The sequence below is a fragment of the Hibiscus syriacus genome, unplaced genomic scaffold, assembly GCF_006381635.1.
Source record: "Hibiscus syriacus cultivar Baekdansim isolate YM2019G1 unplaced genomic scaffold, ASM638163v2 tig00110206_pilon, whole genome shotgun sequence".
Taxonomy (NCBI): Eukaryota; Viridiplantae; Streptophyta; class Magnoliopsida; order Malvales; family Malvaceae; genus Hibiscus; species Hibiscus syriacus.
This window is the reverse complement of record NW_024062627.1, coordinates 718,876-739,285: the sequence shown is the minus strand read 5'-3', so window position 1 is coordinate 739,285 and position 20,410 is coordinate 718,876. Positions and strand designations below refer to the sequence as shown.

At 32.6% G+C, this 20,410-nt stretch overlaps 2 protein-coding genes and 1 non-coding gene across 3 annotated transcripts; 1 reads left to right on the top strand and 2 right to left on the bottom strand.

The window, feature by feature from the left end:
- Positions 1-654: 654 nt before the first annotated feature.
- On the bottom strand, positions 655-727 carry TRNAF-GAA. The gene has a single exon. It is a non-coding gene; the product is annotated as a tRNA-Phe (tRNA).
- A 307-nt stretch (positions 728-1,034) lies between these two features.
- LOC120219393 (ras-related protein RABA5c-like) lies at positions 1,035-3,355 on the bottom strand. The gene is made up of 3 exons (XM_039216211.1): positions 3,307-3,355; positions 2,935-3,276; positions 1,035-1,521 (listed from the first exon to the last, which is right to left on the bottom strand). The coding sequence occupies exons 2-3, from the start codon at positions 3,266-3,268 to the stop codon at positions 1,202-1,204; spliced, it is 654 nt and encodes a 217-aa protein (XP_039072142.1). The 5' UTR covers positions 3,269-3,276; positions 3,307-3,355; the 3' UTR covers positions 1,035-1,201.
- A 3,424-nt stretch (positions 3,356-6,779) lies between these two features.
- On the top strand, positions 6,780-17,568 carry LOC120219394 (clathrin interactor EPSIN 2-like). Its single transcript, XM_039216212.1, has 14 exons — positions 6,780-6,947; positions 7,539-7,601; positions 7,820-7,871; positions 9,384-9,463; positions 9,549-9,627; positions 9,894-9,977; positions 10,090-10,235; positions 12,124-12,462; positions 12,845-12,886; positions 12,996-13,091; positions 13,179-13,330; positions 13,624-13,850; positions 14,964-16,593; positions 16,676-17,568. The coding sequence occupies exons 2-14, from the start codon at positions 7,567-7,569 to the stop codon at positions 17,176-17,178; spliced, it is 3,465 nt and encodes a 1,154-aa protein (XP_039072143.1). The 5' UTR covers positions 6,780-6,947; positions 7,539-7,566; the 3' UTR covers positions 17,179-17,568.
- The last annotated feature ends 2,842 nt before the right edge of the window (positions 17,569-20,410 follow it).

The window sequence follows — 20,410 nt, the reverse complement described above, 5'->3', positions numbered from 1 at the left end:
ATAGTACTAATAGTGACATTGTTATATGTCAGTGAATTAGATTAAAATTTAAGTACGATATTTATATTTTTAACCTATGGTAGGTATAATAATTTAATTTTTTGAATAAACTAATTTAATTAAAAATAAATTAATATAATAAGATAGAATTACATAAAATTAATTTGAAATATGTCATGAAATATAAAAAATAATAAATCCAAATTATATCATCAAAAAGAACATGAACATGAACATGATTGAATTTATCTTATATATGATTTTATTATAATAATTCAATTATAACAAATTATAAAATGAATTGAGGCGCAGTATAGGATGAAATGAACTAACAAATTATTCTGTTAATTGAATTATCATGATAAAAAATTTAAAATTTAAAATGACATAAAAATGATGAAATAATAATTGAATTTTTTTATAATAGAAAAAAACTAAAAATAGTTAGTTTGAGATAAAATGAAAAAGAGCGAAAAGGTTCTTTGTTACGAGGTTTTTTTTAAGAAATAATTATATAAAAACTTATATTTCTTGTTAATATATTTTCCGAGTATTAGGCGGATGTTATGGACCATTGATATTTGGGTCAGCTTCTAGGTCAGGCCCATTAGAATCTGTATCAGGTAAAACAACAGAAGGAAAATTTAAACGAATTGCGGTGAGCGTGGATCGAACACGCGACCTTCAGATCTTCAGTCTGACGCTCTCCCAACTGAGCTATCCCCGCAAGTGATTACCTTCAGGTTGTATTATAAATTTATCAAATAGTAAGAATTTAAGCTGTTGATATCCCAATCCTACCTATGAATTCCTCATAATCCAAAAATCATCAAACATTTATTGAAATATCTTTGCCAAAATCAGATGAGAGTACAAAGATATAATCCTTCAAATACATGAATAAATAAATCAACTTTAAAAGGTTTTGACATTTATATATCCAACACTTACATCCAGATTTTAAATAAATGTGAAATAAGATGGCTGCCTTCTTCATTTACGGCTTCATACAATTTTCATTAACCAGAAAACAGTAATTCAAACTATGCAATATCATATGGTTTTCAGTAACAAAAGAATCCCTCAACAAAACACATCCATTGACCCAAAAATAAAAACAGCAAATCAACCGACCAAAATAAATTAAACACGCCATGGGGAATCCTCACCTTGTACACTTTTTTCTCTAAAATGTATAAGATCACCTGGAACAGCAGGAAAAACTACCCGTTTGCTTTGATCCATCAGTTTCACTCTTTGTAAGGGATATCCGATTGATGGATAATTCGGATTTGCAAGTATCCGAGCTCAGGGCCTTCCTGCTGACATTATTGTAAATCTCTCGTATAACAATCTCAAAAGCCTTATCGACATTTGTTGAATCTAAAGCTGATGTTTCCATGAAGAACAACTCTTGTTCTTCAGCTAGGCTTTTGCCTTCTTCAACACTCACTTCTCTGATAGTTTCCAAGTCACATTTGTTGCCAACCAACATCCTTGCCATGGTCGTATTAGCATGCGCTGTAGAGAAGTTTTCAGTAAGAAAATACCTTAACATTTCCGAACTATAAAGCAAATATGAAATCAAATACACAGTAAACCATTAGAAGTCCAACGAGAAAATATAAGAAAGAATGGAATGCGTTGGCCAAGTAAATAAGTGTCATGTTTGATCCCGGAAGTACTTTTTCGTTTGAAAATACGGAAATGAGGATGAAAAGGAAAGGCAACTAATTTATATGTCTTGAATCATATCCAGATACTCTTCTAGCTAGTCTCAATCATTTGAATGGGAAAGTTTTTCTCCGAATTTCTTATCAACTTCTGAATGTATGTATTTATATAATTATGATTCTTTTTTTTCTGCTCAAATTATCCATATCCGATATTTGTGCCTGATGTATATCTAAACATGAGCAACACGGGATACGGCCCCTCAAGGATCTACCAAGTGCACAGAAAACGATTTTAAGAAAAAAAATCAAACAACCAGTCTAGGACACATACCCATATCCGACACTCACTCTAGTTCTATTCCTTCTCCACAACCCCGTGGTGTAAGTGTGTGGAATAACACTGCAATAAAAAGTTGACAATTTCCATCTACATTCCATTCACCGAGGCAATCACATGACTGCTAAGAATTAAAAACAACTACAAGCAACGAACACGCAAAGTTTTTGAGATAAGCTATTGTCGTTATGGACTCTTTTGAGAGAGTGTACCTTAGTGGTTCAAAGTGGACAACTTTTAACAAAGAAATAGTCCAATTAAATTAATCAATTAAAATGGGATCACATTCTCGTCATATTTAGTAGTTTGTATTTATCTTAACCAATATGTATTCCTAGCCCCTAGGATCAAACAATTTATAACATTGATTGCTTCCTTCAAAAAAAAAAACAATAAGCAATCAAATAAGTTAAATGATTAAATCGAATTTTGGCCTAAACAACTCAATTTCTCAAGGATTGAACTTGAATTCTTAACTAGTGAGGCTGCAACCACCTTGATCAACAGCTTGTTGTACACTTACCTACTTTTTTTCCCTATTTTCTTATGGGTGAATCTTGTTATAGCTGTTTCAAGCTTTCTCCAAGCTTTAGCCTTAAACTACAATCACTACAGCATTAGATCTAACACTTTACCCCACAATCACCAACCAATTGAACAAATCGAGATGGGCTCCTGAAAAAGGAAAAAGGAAATATATTCATGGATCTTCTTATAAACTCCTTTTTGATCCCAAATCCTGAAGTTAAACTTTCAATATCACCAAAAAGATATTCCCCAATTCACATCCAACAGACATACATATAAGCCATCAAAAGTTCCAAATGAAGCAGCAAAGCCATACTTAAACCTAGCCAACATAAGGAACCCAGATCGATAGGAAAACCAAAGTTCAAGACAAATTAAGAGACTGGAACTTACTCTTGAGTTCATCAAGCCAGCGACCGACACTATCGAAGGTGGTTCTTCTACTGATATCATAAACAATAAGGGCACCAACAGCACCTCTGTAATAAGCAGAAGTGACGGCACGGAACCTTTCTTGACCAGCTGTGTCCCAAATCTGAGCTTTAACTTCTTTGCCATCGATTTCTAAGCTTTGGGTCTGGAACTCGACTCCAATGGTGGCTTTGGAATGCGGGTTGAATTCATTACCAGCATAGCGTGAAAGGAGGTTGGATTTGCCAACTGCTGAGTCTCCGATTATCACTACCTTGAAAAGGTAGTCTTCTCCGCCTCCTTCGTCGTCCGACATGGCGGATTTCCGGAGTTAAGACTGGAGGAGAAAGGGCGGAGAGCGAGAGAAACAAGGGAATGGAATATGGTGGAATTAGTGATCGAAGCTAAGCTGGCAAAGACATATGACGCATGGAGTGGGTTCATTTCTATTATTAAAAATAATAAGTATTTATTATGGGATTCTTTCTATTTCTATAGTGCTATTACTTTAGTAGTGTTTTTCCTTTTTTTCCCCCCTTCTTTTTAACGGAACATGGACAATTGGACATCGAAGCATGACAAGCAACATGTTCCTCTTACATTATTTGGACTTCTTTTGCGATTTTACTCGTTAAATCTGGAAAAAAGCTTTAATATTTATTGAAACATAAAATACATATTTGGGTAAATTATACCATATACCACTAATTTTTCTTTGGTGACTCATTTATATCGTTAAATTTTTAATTTTATTAATTATAGCATTAAACTTTAATTTTACATTTACTTATGTTATTCGGTCGTTAAGTCAATAACGGAACGATGACATGACTAACGATTACATATATGATTGTCACACCAAAACGATATCGTTTTATTGCAATTTAAAGCTTAATTTGATAATGATATTCAACGTGAGTATCGATACCCATATGAATAATATCTATACTGGTGAGAGTATTTACACTTATTTTCATAAAATTCACTTTGAGACATATTTTAGTATTGGTACCGATTGGTTGTTTTAGGCCACGAGCCTTGTTAAGTTTGGATATGAGTGTGGATATCCAATCGAGTTTAGTACAAGGTATTAGTTCATAAGATATTAGAAATACACTTAAAAGATTAAGATTTTGATAATGTCCTTATCGAACTAAACAACAACCTAGGATTGGTCTAAATGCAAGGAACGAGTCTATGGGCTTAAGGCCCTAATGAGTGACTTTATTGATCTAATGGTATCGTTATTGGCCTTAGTGGCATATGTATAATAATTTGTGGCCTTTATGTCTATTGTTATAATATACATACTTGATATATCAAATCGTGGTCATAGTAACACTAAAATATTATATCTATGTGATCTTAGTGACAATTAAAAAAAATAATGTGGTCATCTAATATTATAGTTATACGATCTTAGTAGAAAGACGATAAATACACATATATTATTACAGTTTCGGTGGTAAGATATGTGTAGATATTTTAAAATCACACAAATACCCCTCATATATATATATATTCAATATTCGATGATATATTTATTACGATCTTGTGACAAAATGAATGGATGTTTCATTTGAAATAATTCATTGAATCAATTGAATTAAACTGAGTATTAAAAATATTCATCTACTAAAATAAATTCTTCACAATAAGTAAACTAGTTAAGTCTAGCTAGTTGCCTACCTCAACAAACTAAACTAATTATTCCGGGAAAAAATATTGTTCTGTGACATAATAATTTGTTCTTTATTACTTAAGTTTTTGGGGATAATTTTAATTTAATCTTATATTAAATGTTTCATAAAGTTAAAATTTGAGTAAATATCTCAGCAATCGGATATAAAAAGAATATAGTTATTACATTCAACATGGCTCTGCATCTATATTAAACTATGCTTTTAGTCATCAAACTATCACATTGATTTCGTTTTGATCACTTAACTATTTTTTCTCTCAAAATTATCACTAATGCTACATTTTGGTTTCATTTTATTCACCCACCGTTAAAAAGTTATCACTATTCGATAAAATTACCTTATGATGATACGACAATATCGCCGTTAATTTTTTAACGGCGAGTGGCCAAAATGCAAAGTTAGTAATGATTTTTTTTAAATAGTTGGTTAACAAAAATAAAACCAAATTGATAGTTGGGTCACTAAATACATAGTTTACCCTTGATATTATTTACCAAATTATATGTGTAGAACTTCAGTTAGAATAGAACAAAATATATGATGTAATCAGCGAGACAATTTTATTAAATACATATACGATTTTAAATATACTTGTAATATATATATATGTTTATTATTACAATTATTTTTTTATTTATTTTCATTAATTAAATTTATTTTTATTTAATATTGAATATAATATGATAATTTTATTATATAATATTAGACATAATTATTTCATTTTTATATAATATTACATTTAGATAAAATGATATTATTAATAGTAATAAATATTTGATTTAATTATATACTTTAGAAATAAATAAGAATTAATTTAAGATAAAATATTTTTTAGGACCAAACTGAATAAATTTTTTTTGAGAGGTAAAATACATCATTTAGTAACAAAGCCACACCCCAATCAAAGTTTTACAATGTCAATTATTTTATTAACTGTTGAAATTTTAAACGTTATTAATGATTTTTGAGATAATAACAAAATTAAAAGTTAGAAAATAAAACTTTTAAAAAATGGTAACTCGGTAATACATATAATTTTTTTCTCTAAATCTTCACAATGTCAATTATTTTATTAATTGTTGAAATTTTAAACGTTATTAATGATTTTGGGATAACTCAATAACGAAATTAAAAGTTAGAAAATAAAATTTTCAAAAAAAAAAATGGTAACTCAATAATACATTCATATATATATTTTAAATCTAGGATGAATATAAAGTAATATATTTTTGAAATTTTTTAATCCTTTGACAATGAAGACTGACATCTCTGACATAAGAGATACTCAAACCTAAAACTTTAAAAGCTAACAATAAGTTCTCAAACCTTATAATATATATAATTTAACATACAAATAATTTATTAAACCTTAATACAATATAAGATCTTCTAACAAGAGTCTATATCATCATTACATGTTTAGGGATATAATTGAAATTTCACACTACCTTAAAATTAGATACATTTATAATTATTATTGAGCTTTATTTTAGTGAATTTATAGATTAATATTAATTAATCATATAGTTCAAACTGGTTGAATATAGAATTGAATGCTCAATCCGTTTTATCTTCAGTTTGTTTTTTTAATTATGGATACATATATTATATGGTATAGATCTCGAAATTATACATAAAATTTAATTTAATATGTAATTTAATTTATAAAATTTAGTTTACTGCAATTATATACTATCCTTTCTATTTTGATTCAGCATTTGAGTTTATATAAACGACTCAAACAATTGTCTATATCAACGGCTAATTCTAATCATGTCTATAATTATTTTATGCTTACTTATTGCATAGGCCATTACTTACATTTATTAATTAGGAAAACATTTTTTAGAAAATATAAAATTAAATCAAAATAAAATTATTCATATAAAATTTTAAAAAAAATCAATTATAATTGTACCAAAGCAAAACTATCATTCACCTGTATAATTTTGAGATTAACATAGCTAGTTCACTTTAAATTACAAGGACTAATATGAACTGATCCGATAATATAGGAACCTACCAGCTAATTTAATCCACGTAAAAATCACAAAGCACCCCTCATCACCAACTTCTGAAGTGATCACTATGTGAAACACTAACGCACATATTTCTTTCTCACTCTTTCTCCTTTGGTTTGCGTTAACTATTTTTTCGCATCAATTTGTTTGGAGATAGAACTCTTCGTGATTTTCCTCTCGAACGACGACGATTCAATTAATAATTAGAAAAAGAAAAATTCAGCATTGCTCTCAGATCTGCGGTTTCAGTTTTAGATTCAATCAGGCTAAGGTTCAGGTTTCAACCTTTTCTTTATTTTCGTTCCCCCCATCTCATTTAGATCTGATTCGTTACATTTTACTGCTGTCGGATTTCTGAATTTGATGTTATTGTTTAATTTTTATTTCTCTAATTATAGTTTAATTTCAGCTCATTTGATTTTTTTCTTCTAGAATTCGTGATTGTTCTAAAATGTTCATGATGAATGACTGGTGATTTTTTTTCTGATTCTTATGGTTTACATTATTTGTTCAATCAATTTTTTTTCATTGCTAAGATTCTTAATAGTAGGACTTGTGATCTGTCAGAAATATTTATCGTATATAGATTTTTATCCAAGCTGGCTAGCTTCTTTAGTTTATTAAATTAACCCATTTTTAATTTATTTATAAATTGGAGTGTCGTGTAATTGGACTTTTATGCGAATTTGATTTGATTATGGTTCCTGTAATTGATCTTGAAATATTCTTTCGAATCCGTTGGCTTTTATTTCTTTGCAATGTTTCGAGCTTTACACGCTCTGATGCTTATAATTTTATTCCGTTGTGGAGCCTGGAAGTCTTTCAAGATCTAATGTTTCCTGTTCTCTCTCTTATGTGACAGAGCTGGTCCATTTTGAAAGCAGGGAACGATGAAGAAAGCTTTTGGTCAAACTGTTAGAGACCTGTAAGTGTATTATTAGATAGGAATTTCTCCTATGATGATAATATATCTGAATTTCTTTTGAATATTGAAAAGTGTAAAGCAATTCCTTGGTAGCGAATTTATCTAGGAAATCTGATTATTGTTAGTTTGTTTTTTAATAAATTTGTTCTATTCCTGTTCCTTGGTATCTGCTATAACCAGTGGCTAAATGTTCTTTTTTTCCTTTGTTTTTTTCGCAGTAAGAGAGGAGTTAATAAGAGAGTTCTTAAAGTTCCTGGAATAGAGCAAAAGGTAAGAATATTATTTAGCAATTTCACAGTCCATTTGAGTACGTTAAAGTTATTTTTACTTGATTGAAGTATCTGTTTATTAGTATTGTCAAGCAGAGTATAGTTTTCCGTTGTCTGGGGATTTGCTAAACTAGCTGGATATTGCTTTAGTTTAGTTGACGGTAAGAATATGGTTTAGCAATTTCACTGTTATATGAGTACGTTAAAGTAAATTTATGCATGATGGAAGTATCTATTGATCAGTAGTGTGAAGCAGAATATCATTTTCCTTTGGCTGGGTTACTAGACTAGCTAAATATTGTTTTAGTTGATATGCTATGTGAGATAATAAACTAAGAATGACATTGACCTGCATTTTAGTTGCAAAAAGTGAGTTCCTTCCATTATTATTTATTAAAATGATGATTCTATAATTCTGCATATCTTAGTAATGGAATGGAAACGGAGAGGCCTAGAGAGGAAGAACAAGCAACACACTTAGTTTAGGGAAGGTAAAGAAGTGGGGTGATAAGAGGAATCCAGCTTGTGCACATTTGTGAAGGGAGTTCTTTCAGATAGTTGCAAGGTTTAATGTTATTTGTCTGCATTATGGGGAGATGACAGTGAGGGGATCAAATTGATATTCTTATCAGGAAAAAGAAAAGCGTAAGAACTAAAATAAGGTTAATGAAGTCTTTGGAACAGTAGCTTGATGGCTATCTATGTTATATGAGGAGTGGTTCTTCACCAGTCAGAGGCCTACATATGGACACTTCTCAACTGAACACCATGTGGAGTGAGGTTGGACAGTTGGCTAGTTTTGTTAGAAGAGGATCGTAATATAAGTTGTCAAGCATCTTGTGGTTGCCTGTTGCAGCCAATTTTAAACCTTTGAGTGAATGTTGGGAGCTCTCAATGGAAGGGTACTAAAGGATTGATACTTACATCTACTTAAGGATCAAATTTTCCATGTTAATGCATTCTCAAGTTTGATTAAGTAGCAGTGTTTTCAAGGCGTGTCCCTAGGTGAGCCTATGCTTTGTGCCTTACTGGACAACAAAGCACCTTGGACCCTTCCAGGCGAGGCCAATTTGATTAGGCACACGTTTTTGCAAGGCAGTTGACATAAAAAATAAGCCCACCTGATTGAAGTTATCTTTAATATCTTTTTAATTTCCACCATGTGTATTGACCAATATAAATTTGCATGTTTTGTGGACAAACTAGTCCACATTTGAGAGCTAATATATATCTTAAGCTTGCACTAACATAAAACTAAAGTAGTTTTACACACTCTCATAACTGTTTATTCATTTAATGTTTTTACAATCCGATCATCATTTTTCATGTTCTATTCATGTAGATCATACACATCCATTTTTTTTGTAAACTAAAAAGTCGATGTTAAATATATATTGATAAACTTGCATTCTCAACGAATATGATCAATTCGACAGTGACAATATTCTTGTTATACTGTTAAAATATGATTTTCAGCTTTAAATAATATATATTATTTCCTTTTGTCTTTCAGGTTCTTGATGCCACTAGCAATGAGTCCTGGGGTCCTCATGGATCACTTCTGGCAGATATTGCATTGGCGACAAGAAATTTGTAAGATTTAGTGAAATATCTATGATTTTCATTATTATTTTGTCTCATGAAAATTCATTTATTTCTTTTTTTAATATTCATGCAGTCCTGAATACCAGATAATCATGGCAGTACTGTGGAAACGTATGAATGACACTGGAAAAAATTGGCGTCATGTATACAAGGTCAGTATTATGTTGAGGGGTCAGTTGCAATGTTGCATTTATTATCAATTTGGTTGCTGCAACTTTAGAAAATGATTGTCTTAAAACTCATTTAACTCTTAAAAATGTTGCACATTTTTGTGTACTTTATTTTGCTTTTTGTTCTCTTTGTATAGATTTTACTTTTCCTCCACTCCCCCATGCTAAACTATACCAATGTCATCTCTGGCCAAAAAAAGAAAAGAATTATACCAATGTTATAAGGTATTTGCTTTGTTGTGCCCCAGGCTTTGACTGTTTTGGACTACCTTGTTGCACATGGATCAGAGCGAGTCGTAGATGACATAAGAGGACATACATATCTAATAACGGTAATTGTGGTTTCTTGATGCTATATAGAAATTTTGCATTCAATATTGATGATAATCTGCAGCTCACTGTATTTAAACGTTTTTGTCTAATTAAGTATTTCCTATGTTGCAGACTTTATCTGATTTTCTGTACATTGATTCCAGTGGAAGAGACCAAGGTAGCAATGTCCGAAAAAGATCTCAAAGCCTTTTGGTCCTTGTAAATGATAATGAAAGAGTAATTGAAGTAAGACAAAAGGCTGTGTCTAACAGGGACAGGTGAGTAAGCAAAAATGCCTTTACATTTTAATCTCTTTGCTTTGCTGAACCATACTCCCAATAAGTTTTTTCTTATAACGATTATTGGCGAAATTGTTACTTGTTTTGGTATTTTGTGTAGTTTTAAATATCATATGTACATGAGTATGTGTACTTTCAACATGGCATTTACATGTCTTTCAATGCGAAAAGTACATGTCTGCAACAGTATATTTTCTTTCGACGTGACAATTACATAGTGATGGAACCATGTAGAGGTGGGAGGGCCCCTCCCCCCTCCCAACTTTTTGGGTTTAATCATTATTAGTCCTTGTCAATTTTGAATTAAATAAGTTGATCCCTCTAATTTTTAATTTTAAAATTGATGGATTTCAAAAACTCTTTCATATTTTATCTTCTTAATCTTTCCTTGTCTTCTCCATTTTTATTTTGAGCAAAACATTTCATTGCCTTCACTCTCCAAGTTGACATACACTTATGCTTTTCATTTTCCCTTTTTCTTATAAACTGACAAGTGGTAGTTGTGATAAACTTTCATTGTTTTCACTCTCCAAGTTGATATATATGTGTTTTCATTTTCCCTTTTTTCTTATAAATTGACAAGCGGTAGTTCGTAATAAAAAATAAAATTATCAAATGTTGTCTACTTTTTTTTCCATTTGTATTTTTTTTTCAACTTTTAAATTTGATCATGTGTTTACTTTGCTATATGATTTCTTACTAATTTTTAATTTTCAATTTTAATTCCTTTTTTATTCATATACTTTTTATATTTTTAAAAATAATTTATTTAAATATTTTTTCAATCTCATACGGCTTATCTGATGGGTTACATTTGCATATTAATATTTAATATATAAACATATATGTACTTTTTTTGTAGATAAAAACTATCCACAATTGATGCCGTTTCAAAAGAAACAATGTTGAAACATCAAGTTCAATTGAGTCGTCAAATACTTGTATGAATCTTAGTACTTAAATTGCTGATAAATAATATTATTAAAGCTCGAAGAATTGAGGTCAATGAAAGTTTTTACATCAATTCATTGAAGTGTGTATCAATTCACTCATAGATGACCTTCATGACATGAAAGAGTGATGTATTCTATTTTGATAGGTTATGTATTTTGAAATTATTTTAGTAATGGAAGTTATTGCATTTTGTTTTGATTCTATTACAATTTATATTTGTGTTCCCTAATGTTTAATCCTGGTTCCGTCACTACATGTGATCAAGAGCACATACATATACAAATGCAGTTTCCCTTTACACTTGGACTTTCAATTCTTGTTTGGGTTATGGAATGTGATAGCTTCACCCGTTACTATAGTAGGATAGTTAAGTTATGTTGTATATGTTGCTCCATAGCAGTTCAGAGACATCCATATGTAGTGCATATGAGTTTCAGTTGCACGTCTTTAATATCAAGGTCCATGGAGAATTAATTTGAGACTGATTAATATTTTTCCTTCTAAGGTGCTGGTGCATTTTCATCATTCTTTCCAATAGGGGTATCTAGGGAGTTTTCTTGTTTGTTGATTCACTGGTGGACATCTAATTTTTTCTCTTGGCTGCCAAATATAGTTTCTTATGAAGGTTTATGCCTATTTTGTATCTTCCACTTATGATTTTGAATCTATTTTCTGCTATCGTGGTTCAATATCTCTATTCTAATAGATAATATAACTGAAATAGGATTATGGACTTATATAAACAATATTCTTCCTTTCTCTATTTGAGTTCCATTTCTGTAAGTTCCGATGATATTTCTTGTTCATGATGGTTGTCATCTGTATAAAAATTTGCCCCAGAAATTAGTTCTGGATATGAGTACATAGATGAATGGACATGTAAAATTCTTCCATAATGTGTAACTGGTTGCAGGTTCCAAAATACTTCAGCAGGTGGAATGTATAGGCAAGGTTCAGAGGGATATGGGGACAGATACAATAACGATCACCATGGAAGCAGGGAAGAGAATCAGAATGCTTATGGAAGAGACAGAGAATATGGCTATAGAGATCATGATCGGTACAGCAGATATGGGGATTCAAATGGTCATGATGGAGATCGTTATGGAAGAGATTATGAAGATCGTTACAGCAGAGATGGTTACAAGGATAATGACTACAGAGGTAGAAGTGTTGAGGGTGATCAATATGGAGCAAGAAGTAGGGGCTCAGATAGAGACCGATCTTCTGATGATGATGGTTCTTCATCTCGGTATGCTTTTATTTACTTTCGAGACCTTTAATATTGCTGTGTTTGTTTCCTTTAAACAACAATTTAATATTGTTGATTCATATATTTTACCATTGTCTCAAATTTTTTTGATGTATGTTTTTGGATACACAGCGGAAGGTGTGAATATTAATATGTTCTTGTACACTAGATTAGGATACTTAAATAGTGCATTTACTTGGGTGATTTTCCATGGTTTTTTTTGGTATCACAGTGAGCTGTCGGTTGCCAGTTACCAAGTGATATGTCTTAATTTAGTGTTTTTTTATATCCTCCAATTTGAATTTTAATTATAGTTTGCTCATAATTTCATTCGATGCTTGACATGGAGAACATATAATTAGCATGACTATCTTCTCTGTAGGGGCAATGGTGCAAGAGTTGATAATCATTATCAGGATGGAAGGTAATGGTGACTGGATGCATTCTCAACTTGTCTTAGCTGATGTTTTTTTTTAGACAACAATTATTGCTTTCTTGTTTCTAAAATTTCTCTGGAAATCATTTTTGGGCAGGCAGCTTGAACAAAAATTTCCTGAGAAAAATATTGGAGCTCCTCCTAGTTTTGAAGAAACAGTAAGTGAATCTAGGAGTCCTGTCCGTAGAGAAAGGTATTGCCTTCTATCTTAAATTTTCATATGCATGTTGCTTGCAATTGTCTTTCTAGTTGATGGTTCATACTAAAGAGATCGTGGTAGGGATGGAGAAACTTCAGCGGCAGCTTCTCCCATGGCTTCTTCTGATAGCAATAATCCTAACCAAGTAGCCTTTGATTTTGGTCATTCAGCATCTCCTCCAGGTCAAACAGTGGAGGCTTTTGATGAATTTGATCCACGTGGTTCAGTTTCAGGTACAAAATTCCTATGTAAATTCTATAGTTGGATGCTCCAATGGCATTATTTGGATGATCATAGTTGCATTTCTTTTGGAATTCTGTGCCCTTGTTGCTTATCCAATATGAACATCAGCTGATGTAGTGATACTGACTTGAACATTCACAAATGTATATTTCCAAGTCTTCCTAGCATTAAGTTCGATAGTATCTGTTGTTTCATTTCTGTTTTCAATTTATAATTGTAGATGCTCTTGCATTTATCCATTACAGTTGGAACTTATTTTTTATCCTTTACTCATCTATTACAGCCGGCCCTGCCCCTACTGCTGCTCCTAGTGCTACACCCACCATTGCTGCTGCTCTTCCTACTGCTTCAAGCTATGCTGAAATAGACTTACTTGGTGATCTATCCGGTTCATTGGCTATCGTACCAACTACGCCTACAATCCCTTCTAGTGAGGCTGATGCCAGCTCAACCTCTGATGCTATACCCACCTTTGCTGCTAATCAATTCACATCTAATTTTGGCAATCAGGTAGGCATGATTTGTTTAATTGCTGAACTTCATTTTTTTTGCATGGTTCAAATGCAAGGATTCGTTGCACCTGTTTATAATATGCCTATTGATTGAACCATGAATGTGGATATACAGTTCTGTTGTTGCCATGCGTGCTGTCATTTCTTCAAAGTATCTTTGTTTAAACGTCATGTAAAACAGCATGGATTGTTCAAGATGAAGCAATTTTATGGAACCACTGATATCATGCATATTTGCATAGATCGGGTCTATGTTACTCGGACTCGGATGTGAATATGTGTCGATATGGATATAATTTTTTTAAGTTTCCTTGTATTTGTAGTATTCTTTGAGGATCATAACCCATACGCATGTTTGAATATGTGTCTTAAATGGATACTCAGACAAAAAGTTAAGAGTCAAAGCAATATAGGAAGGTTGATATAAAAAGTGTTAGAATGAATTTAGAAAATATATATATATAACAAGAAATTCGGTTTAGAATCGTACCAGTGAATGTTTCATAGTGTTCACTAAGGCTTTGCTTGGTAGAGTGGAAAGAAAGAAGGATGGAAAATTAAAAGGGTAGAAAAGTAGAAAAATGGAAGATATGTTTTTTCCTTCTGTTGGTATGCTTGGTAGGAAGGATGAAAAAATTGAAAGAAAAATGTATTTTCTTTCCATTCATTGCTTGGTAGAATTGAAAAATGAGAGGAAAGAAAATTAAGCTTTGAAAAATATATAGTTTTGAAGCAGCTTACATTTTTCTCACATTTTCTATTATTCTCTTTTCTTTCCAAATTGGAATGATTTGGTTTTACACAATGAGGATAGAAAATGACCAATTGACCATCTCTCATTTTCTTTCTTACTAAGCACGCTCAAAATTTATTTTCTTTCCACTTTTCCACTCAACCAAGTAAAGCCTAAATGATTACGAATACATCCATTTGGTTTAATATGCTCTATTTTCTCTTCTTTTTCCCATATATCTCCCTCTTTCACCCCTCTCCCCCTTGTTTTACCCCAATGAACTTTGTTCTTTAATTCCAGTAGATTTCAATGATTTTTAAATAAATCATTGACATTATTCTATTGTAAAGTGATAAATTAGTTTTGTTCTTGATACAGGGTTTTGATGATCCGTTTGGTGATGGTCCTTTCAAAGCTTTTCCTTCAACTAATGAAGGCCAGTTTCAGCAAAAACTTTCAACATACATGACTACTTTCCCGCGTACAACGAATCAAAATCCGGAAGTTCCTCAGCTGCCTTCTGCAAAATCCACGACAATTGCATACTTCAACTTTGGCGACTCATTCTCTGCTGATGCTTACTCTGAGTCCAGTGTCTCTGCTTTTGAGCCTCCATTAGCAAACTTCAAATTTTTTCCTCAAGAACTATCAACTCCAAATCAGCAAAGTGATCTTTTAGCAGATATCCTTCCACCTTCTGGACCTGCATATGATGTGGCTTCTCAAGTAGCATTTTCAGCACCAGCCAACCAATCTTCTCAACCAGTACCTACTTACAGCCAATCAGCACGGCAAGATATCTATGGTCAAGAGACACAGTCAGGTGCTAATATGTATGGCCAACCTGGGCAGCCAAGTCCTAATGCATATGGCCAATCTGCACTGTCAAGCGTTAATCCTTATAGCCAACCTACGCAGCCAAATGCTGATCCATATGGCCAACCCACACTTCCAAATGAAAATCCCTATGGCCAACCTGCACAGGCAAATGCTAATCCAAATGGCCAACCCATTCAGCAAAATGCTAATCCCTATGGTCAACCGGCACAGTCAAATGCTAATCCAAACGGTCAACCCGTGCAGTCAAATGCTAGTCCCTATGTCCAACCTGCACAACCAAACACTAATCTAAATGGCCATCCGACACAGCCAAATGCTAATCCCTATGGTCAACCAGCACAGTCAACTGCTAATCCAAATGGCCAACCTGCCCAGCCAAATGCTAATCCAAATGGCAGACCCACGCAGCTAAATGCTAATCCAAATGGCCAGCCTGCACAGCAAAATGCTAATCCCTATGTCCAACCTGCACAACCAAGTGCTAATCCATATGGCCAACCTGCACAGCCAAATGCTAATCCATATGACCTACCTGCACAGCCAAACACTAATCTGAATGGCCAACTCACACATCCAAATGCTAATCAATATGGAGAACCAGCACTGCCAAATGCTAATCCCAATGGTCAACCTGCACAGCCAAATACTAACCCAAACGGCCAACTCACACAGCCAAATGCTAACCCACATTGCCAACCTGTCCAAGCAAGTTCTAATGCATATGCCCAACCAATGGAATCAAGTTTGAATAATACATCTATGAGTCCTCAAATTTCTGTATCTGCTGGACAGAGCAGCAATGGGAGCTCTCAGGTAGCTTCAAACACTCCTGTTAGTTCACTCGTGGCTGCTCAACCTCAAAATCCTGTTGGACCAGCTGCCCAGGTTAACACTGGAAGCTTCATTCCACAGCATGGTTCTGGTGTGTCGGTTGCTTCGCAGAGTGCTAATCAAACCACAAACGCACCAAGTGCACATGATAACAACAAAGTCCTAGGTGGGTTATTCTTGCAACCTGGATCAATCACTTCAATATTACCACAGACATCTCTGCCAACAGGAGAACTTGATATAGTTCCGCAGTCGTCAAATAAGAAGTTTGAACCTAAGTCAGCGGTTTGGGCTGATACTTTAAGCAGGGGGCTGGTCAATTTGAATATATCCGGACGTAAGTACTCATATTTCCCTTAGTAAAAAATGTCATGAAAACCTTCTACAGGATTTAACTTTATTTTGTTTTCTTCGTGCAGCCAAAGCAAATCCATTGGCTGATATTGGGATTGACTTTGATGATATTAATAGGAAGGAAAAGAGGATGGAAAAGCCTGCTCCGAGTACAGTAACGTCTACAGTCACCATGGGTAAAGCTATGGGGTCTGGTATTGGTCATGCGGGTGCTAGCATTCTCAGACCTCCAGCAACTCCTATGGTGGGTTCTGGTATGATGGGTATGGTAAATGGTCCTGTTGGGAGTATGGGTTTGGGAGGCTATGGTGGTATGAATCAACAGCCTATGGGAATGGGGATGAACCACATGAGTATGAATCCGGGCATGGAAATGGGGATGAACATGGGTATGAATCCAGGCATGGGAGTGGAGATGAACATGGGTATGAATCCGGGCATGCTGATGAATATGGGAATGTTACAGGGAGCACACGTGCAACCACGAACTGGAATGCCTGGCAGTTATAACCCTATGATGGGCTCAAATGGTTATTCTCAACAGCCATATGGTGGCAGTTTTCAATGAGAATGATTTGGATCCCCAGATGGATTAGGAAGTTGCCGCATGCTTATGATATATATAGAGTAAAAGAGAATGGAATATCAAACCCATGCTTTGCTGATGGATCCTCGAGTCAACTAAAATCATATAGTCACAAATTGTCTTGGCAGCGGCCTGATGTCATCCATGTTTATTCATTCCAAAAAAATTTCCCATTATTTCTTAAGCAACTGCATTATTTATAATCTTTTGGTTCATTGCTGTTCTGAAATTGTGTACCACCGAGACAACCTCTCTCTGGTTGCCTTTATTCTTTTGTTTTCTCGTTCATTCAATAGATATTTATACATATTTGAGAATTTGTAGTATTTCTGGCTACAATATGGAATAATAAATTCGATCTGTTTTCTTTTCTCATTATCCATTATCTCATCAGCGACACTAATAAGTAATAACTTCGGTGTACTTACAGGGACGAAGCAGGGGAGAATCAGTTAATATCACTGGCCTGTTTAATCATGGATGTAATCAAGGTTAGAATCACTCATATTCGGGGATGCTTAATCATTTATCTTGAGGGATTTTCACCTAATTCTGAGTTATAATTTTTTTTTACATCAAATCGAAAATTTAATTATGTTCAGATAATGAATGTGCTTTTATGGTATAATCACCCTAGATTAATTTAGAGAATGGAAATAATAAATGTTTAGGTTTGAATTTGTCTTTTTGTATACCGTTTCTTAAGGATGGTTGTGTCATATTTTCCATTCCTTGAAAAAAATTACGCAGGGGAAGCATAGGTGCTCTAAGTTTTCGCCTCAGCCACATCAGACAATAGAGCAAGGAGGGCAAAGTGTAACAAAATATTACTGTGTGATTTAAGAAAAAATAGTTCATTTTCCTTTTATTGAGAAGAGAGAATTTGTGCGAGAAACTTTTTACTGAGAAATTTTACTATCTTATCATTAAATCGGATTATAAAAATCTTATCAATTGTACGTTACTTTTTTCGCATTCAAACTTAAATTTCATTTTGTGAGAAGCAAAAGCCCATATTAATTATGCGGTCAATAAACAATTAATTGATTTAATAAAATGAGATATTAGATCTTTTAAACAAAATCAAAATTTTAAACTCTGACGTTTGTGAATAAAATAAATTGAATAGGAATTAATCGTTTTTTCTCATTGAGAGACTGCTGTTATTTTGTGTTAGTTTTTAATGAGGAATGGAAGAAAAAAAAAATAGAAGCTTAACTAGTTTGCGAATATGGGGACATTACTTATCCAAGAAGAAAAAAAAAAGAAAATGGTTACATTTGATCGAATCATTTTTTATTAAGCTAAAGGTGATTACAAAATAATATATGTTATAAAAACTCTTAATCATTTGACAATGAACGTTCAATCACCCTTGCAGTCGCTAGTGCTCAAACCCGTGAGCTCTAGGAACAATAATTCCTTTAACCACAGAAGTAAGTTGGTTCGTGATAATCGAATCGTTTTAAAAAATATTGAAAATTAATAAAATTATATTTGATACTAAAATTTATTAAATTAAGTTGATTAACAAAAAGCTTACACACTCCTGTTGGTCAATCCAACAATATTTAGTTATCTAAACTTACCGATTGAAATCTCAAAAAATGTAAGTATCATAATTAATTTATATTATCCATGTAAATGAATGTCATATATATATATATATACAAAATTTAAGTTGATGGCAAAAAACGGAGGGAGAATGCTAAAGGATCGGGATGCCCTTTGGTGTAGAGTTTTCAAAGAAAAATGTCTTAAACATGCAAATTTCATGGAAGTAGGCAGTCAAGGCAATTGTTCTTGGAGGGGGATTCTTCACACTAGAGATATAATCAAGAAAGGATGCAAACACCACATTTGTTCGGGAGAGCAGACAAAATTCTGGGACGATTAGTGGATGGATGATGTGGCACTAAAGGAAAAATATCCTGGAAGAATTATCAATAAGGAGGCAAAAGTTGTAAATTTCATTGTGGAACATCACACGTGTAACATCCAAGAACTTCAAAAGTTGTCTCCAGTGAAGCCATAAACCTGATCAAAGTACTGTTTGGTTCAGAATGTGGAATTACTAGGGAATAGAATCTATATTCTCCAGTTTGGTTGGCAGATAATCTCATTTCCGGTAATATTTTATTACCAACAATGAATTTTTTGAGTATATTATCAGGAATATCATTAATCTCATTCCCTTAGGTATTGTTAGATTACATGTATTTTGAATTAAAATGTCCTTAATTTTTTCTTCAAAAATATTATTTTTATGTCGTTGAATAATAAAAATTCTACGAAGGTTAAATTATAAATTTATCCTTAAACTATTTTAGATTTACAAAAAAAAATCTATAATTAAAATTTTATATAAAGTTCAGGGGTTAAAATAAAATTTTACACTTTTATTAAACCTTTTTATATTTTCAATTTTTTTAAAAAAATTATATAAATTTTATGAGTTTAATTTTTTAAAAAAATATATATATAAATAACTTATAGTAATATTATAGTAAAATTTAACTTGTTAAAAAAATAAATATATAATAAGGATAATTTAATTAAATATATATTTCAATAATCTTTTATTTTTTTAATTAAACATGATAGTCTTATATTATTGCTAAACCAATCAAACACAAAATACAACATTATCAGTAATCTTATTTTCTGATAATCTTTTATTCTCTGGTAATCTTTTATTCCCAGTAAGGTAATCTTTTATTCTCATAATAATCTTATATTCCGTAAACCAAACGCATCACGGGAATTTGAACGGGGAGATAATAGGAAACACTGGTATCTTTCTAAAGATGCGAAATTTCAGTAAAATCAACCTTCAGAGCTATAGCTAACAAAAGCACAGTCTATGCTCAGAACCAGAAATTTGATTGGATCTGGAAGGTGAGTACAACAGAACGATCAGAAACTTTATCTGATTGTGTTACATAAACAAGCTGAATACGAATGAGATCCGACAAAGGAAGAATATGACTCAAGACCCAAATTGTAAAACCTGTCAGGAAACGCCCGAATCTATAGAACACATTCTAAGAAATTATGGAACAGCAAAAAAGGTTTGGGATGAATTGAAAGCAAATTTATACGATGCTAGATTCACCACAAGAGAGTTCAAAGATTGGCTAAATTGAAACTGTAAATCAGGGACTGTGGATGAAGAAGGGGTAAGTTGGGGAACTTGCTTCTCCTCAACTATATG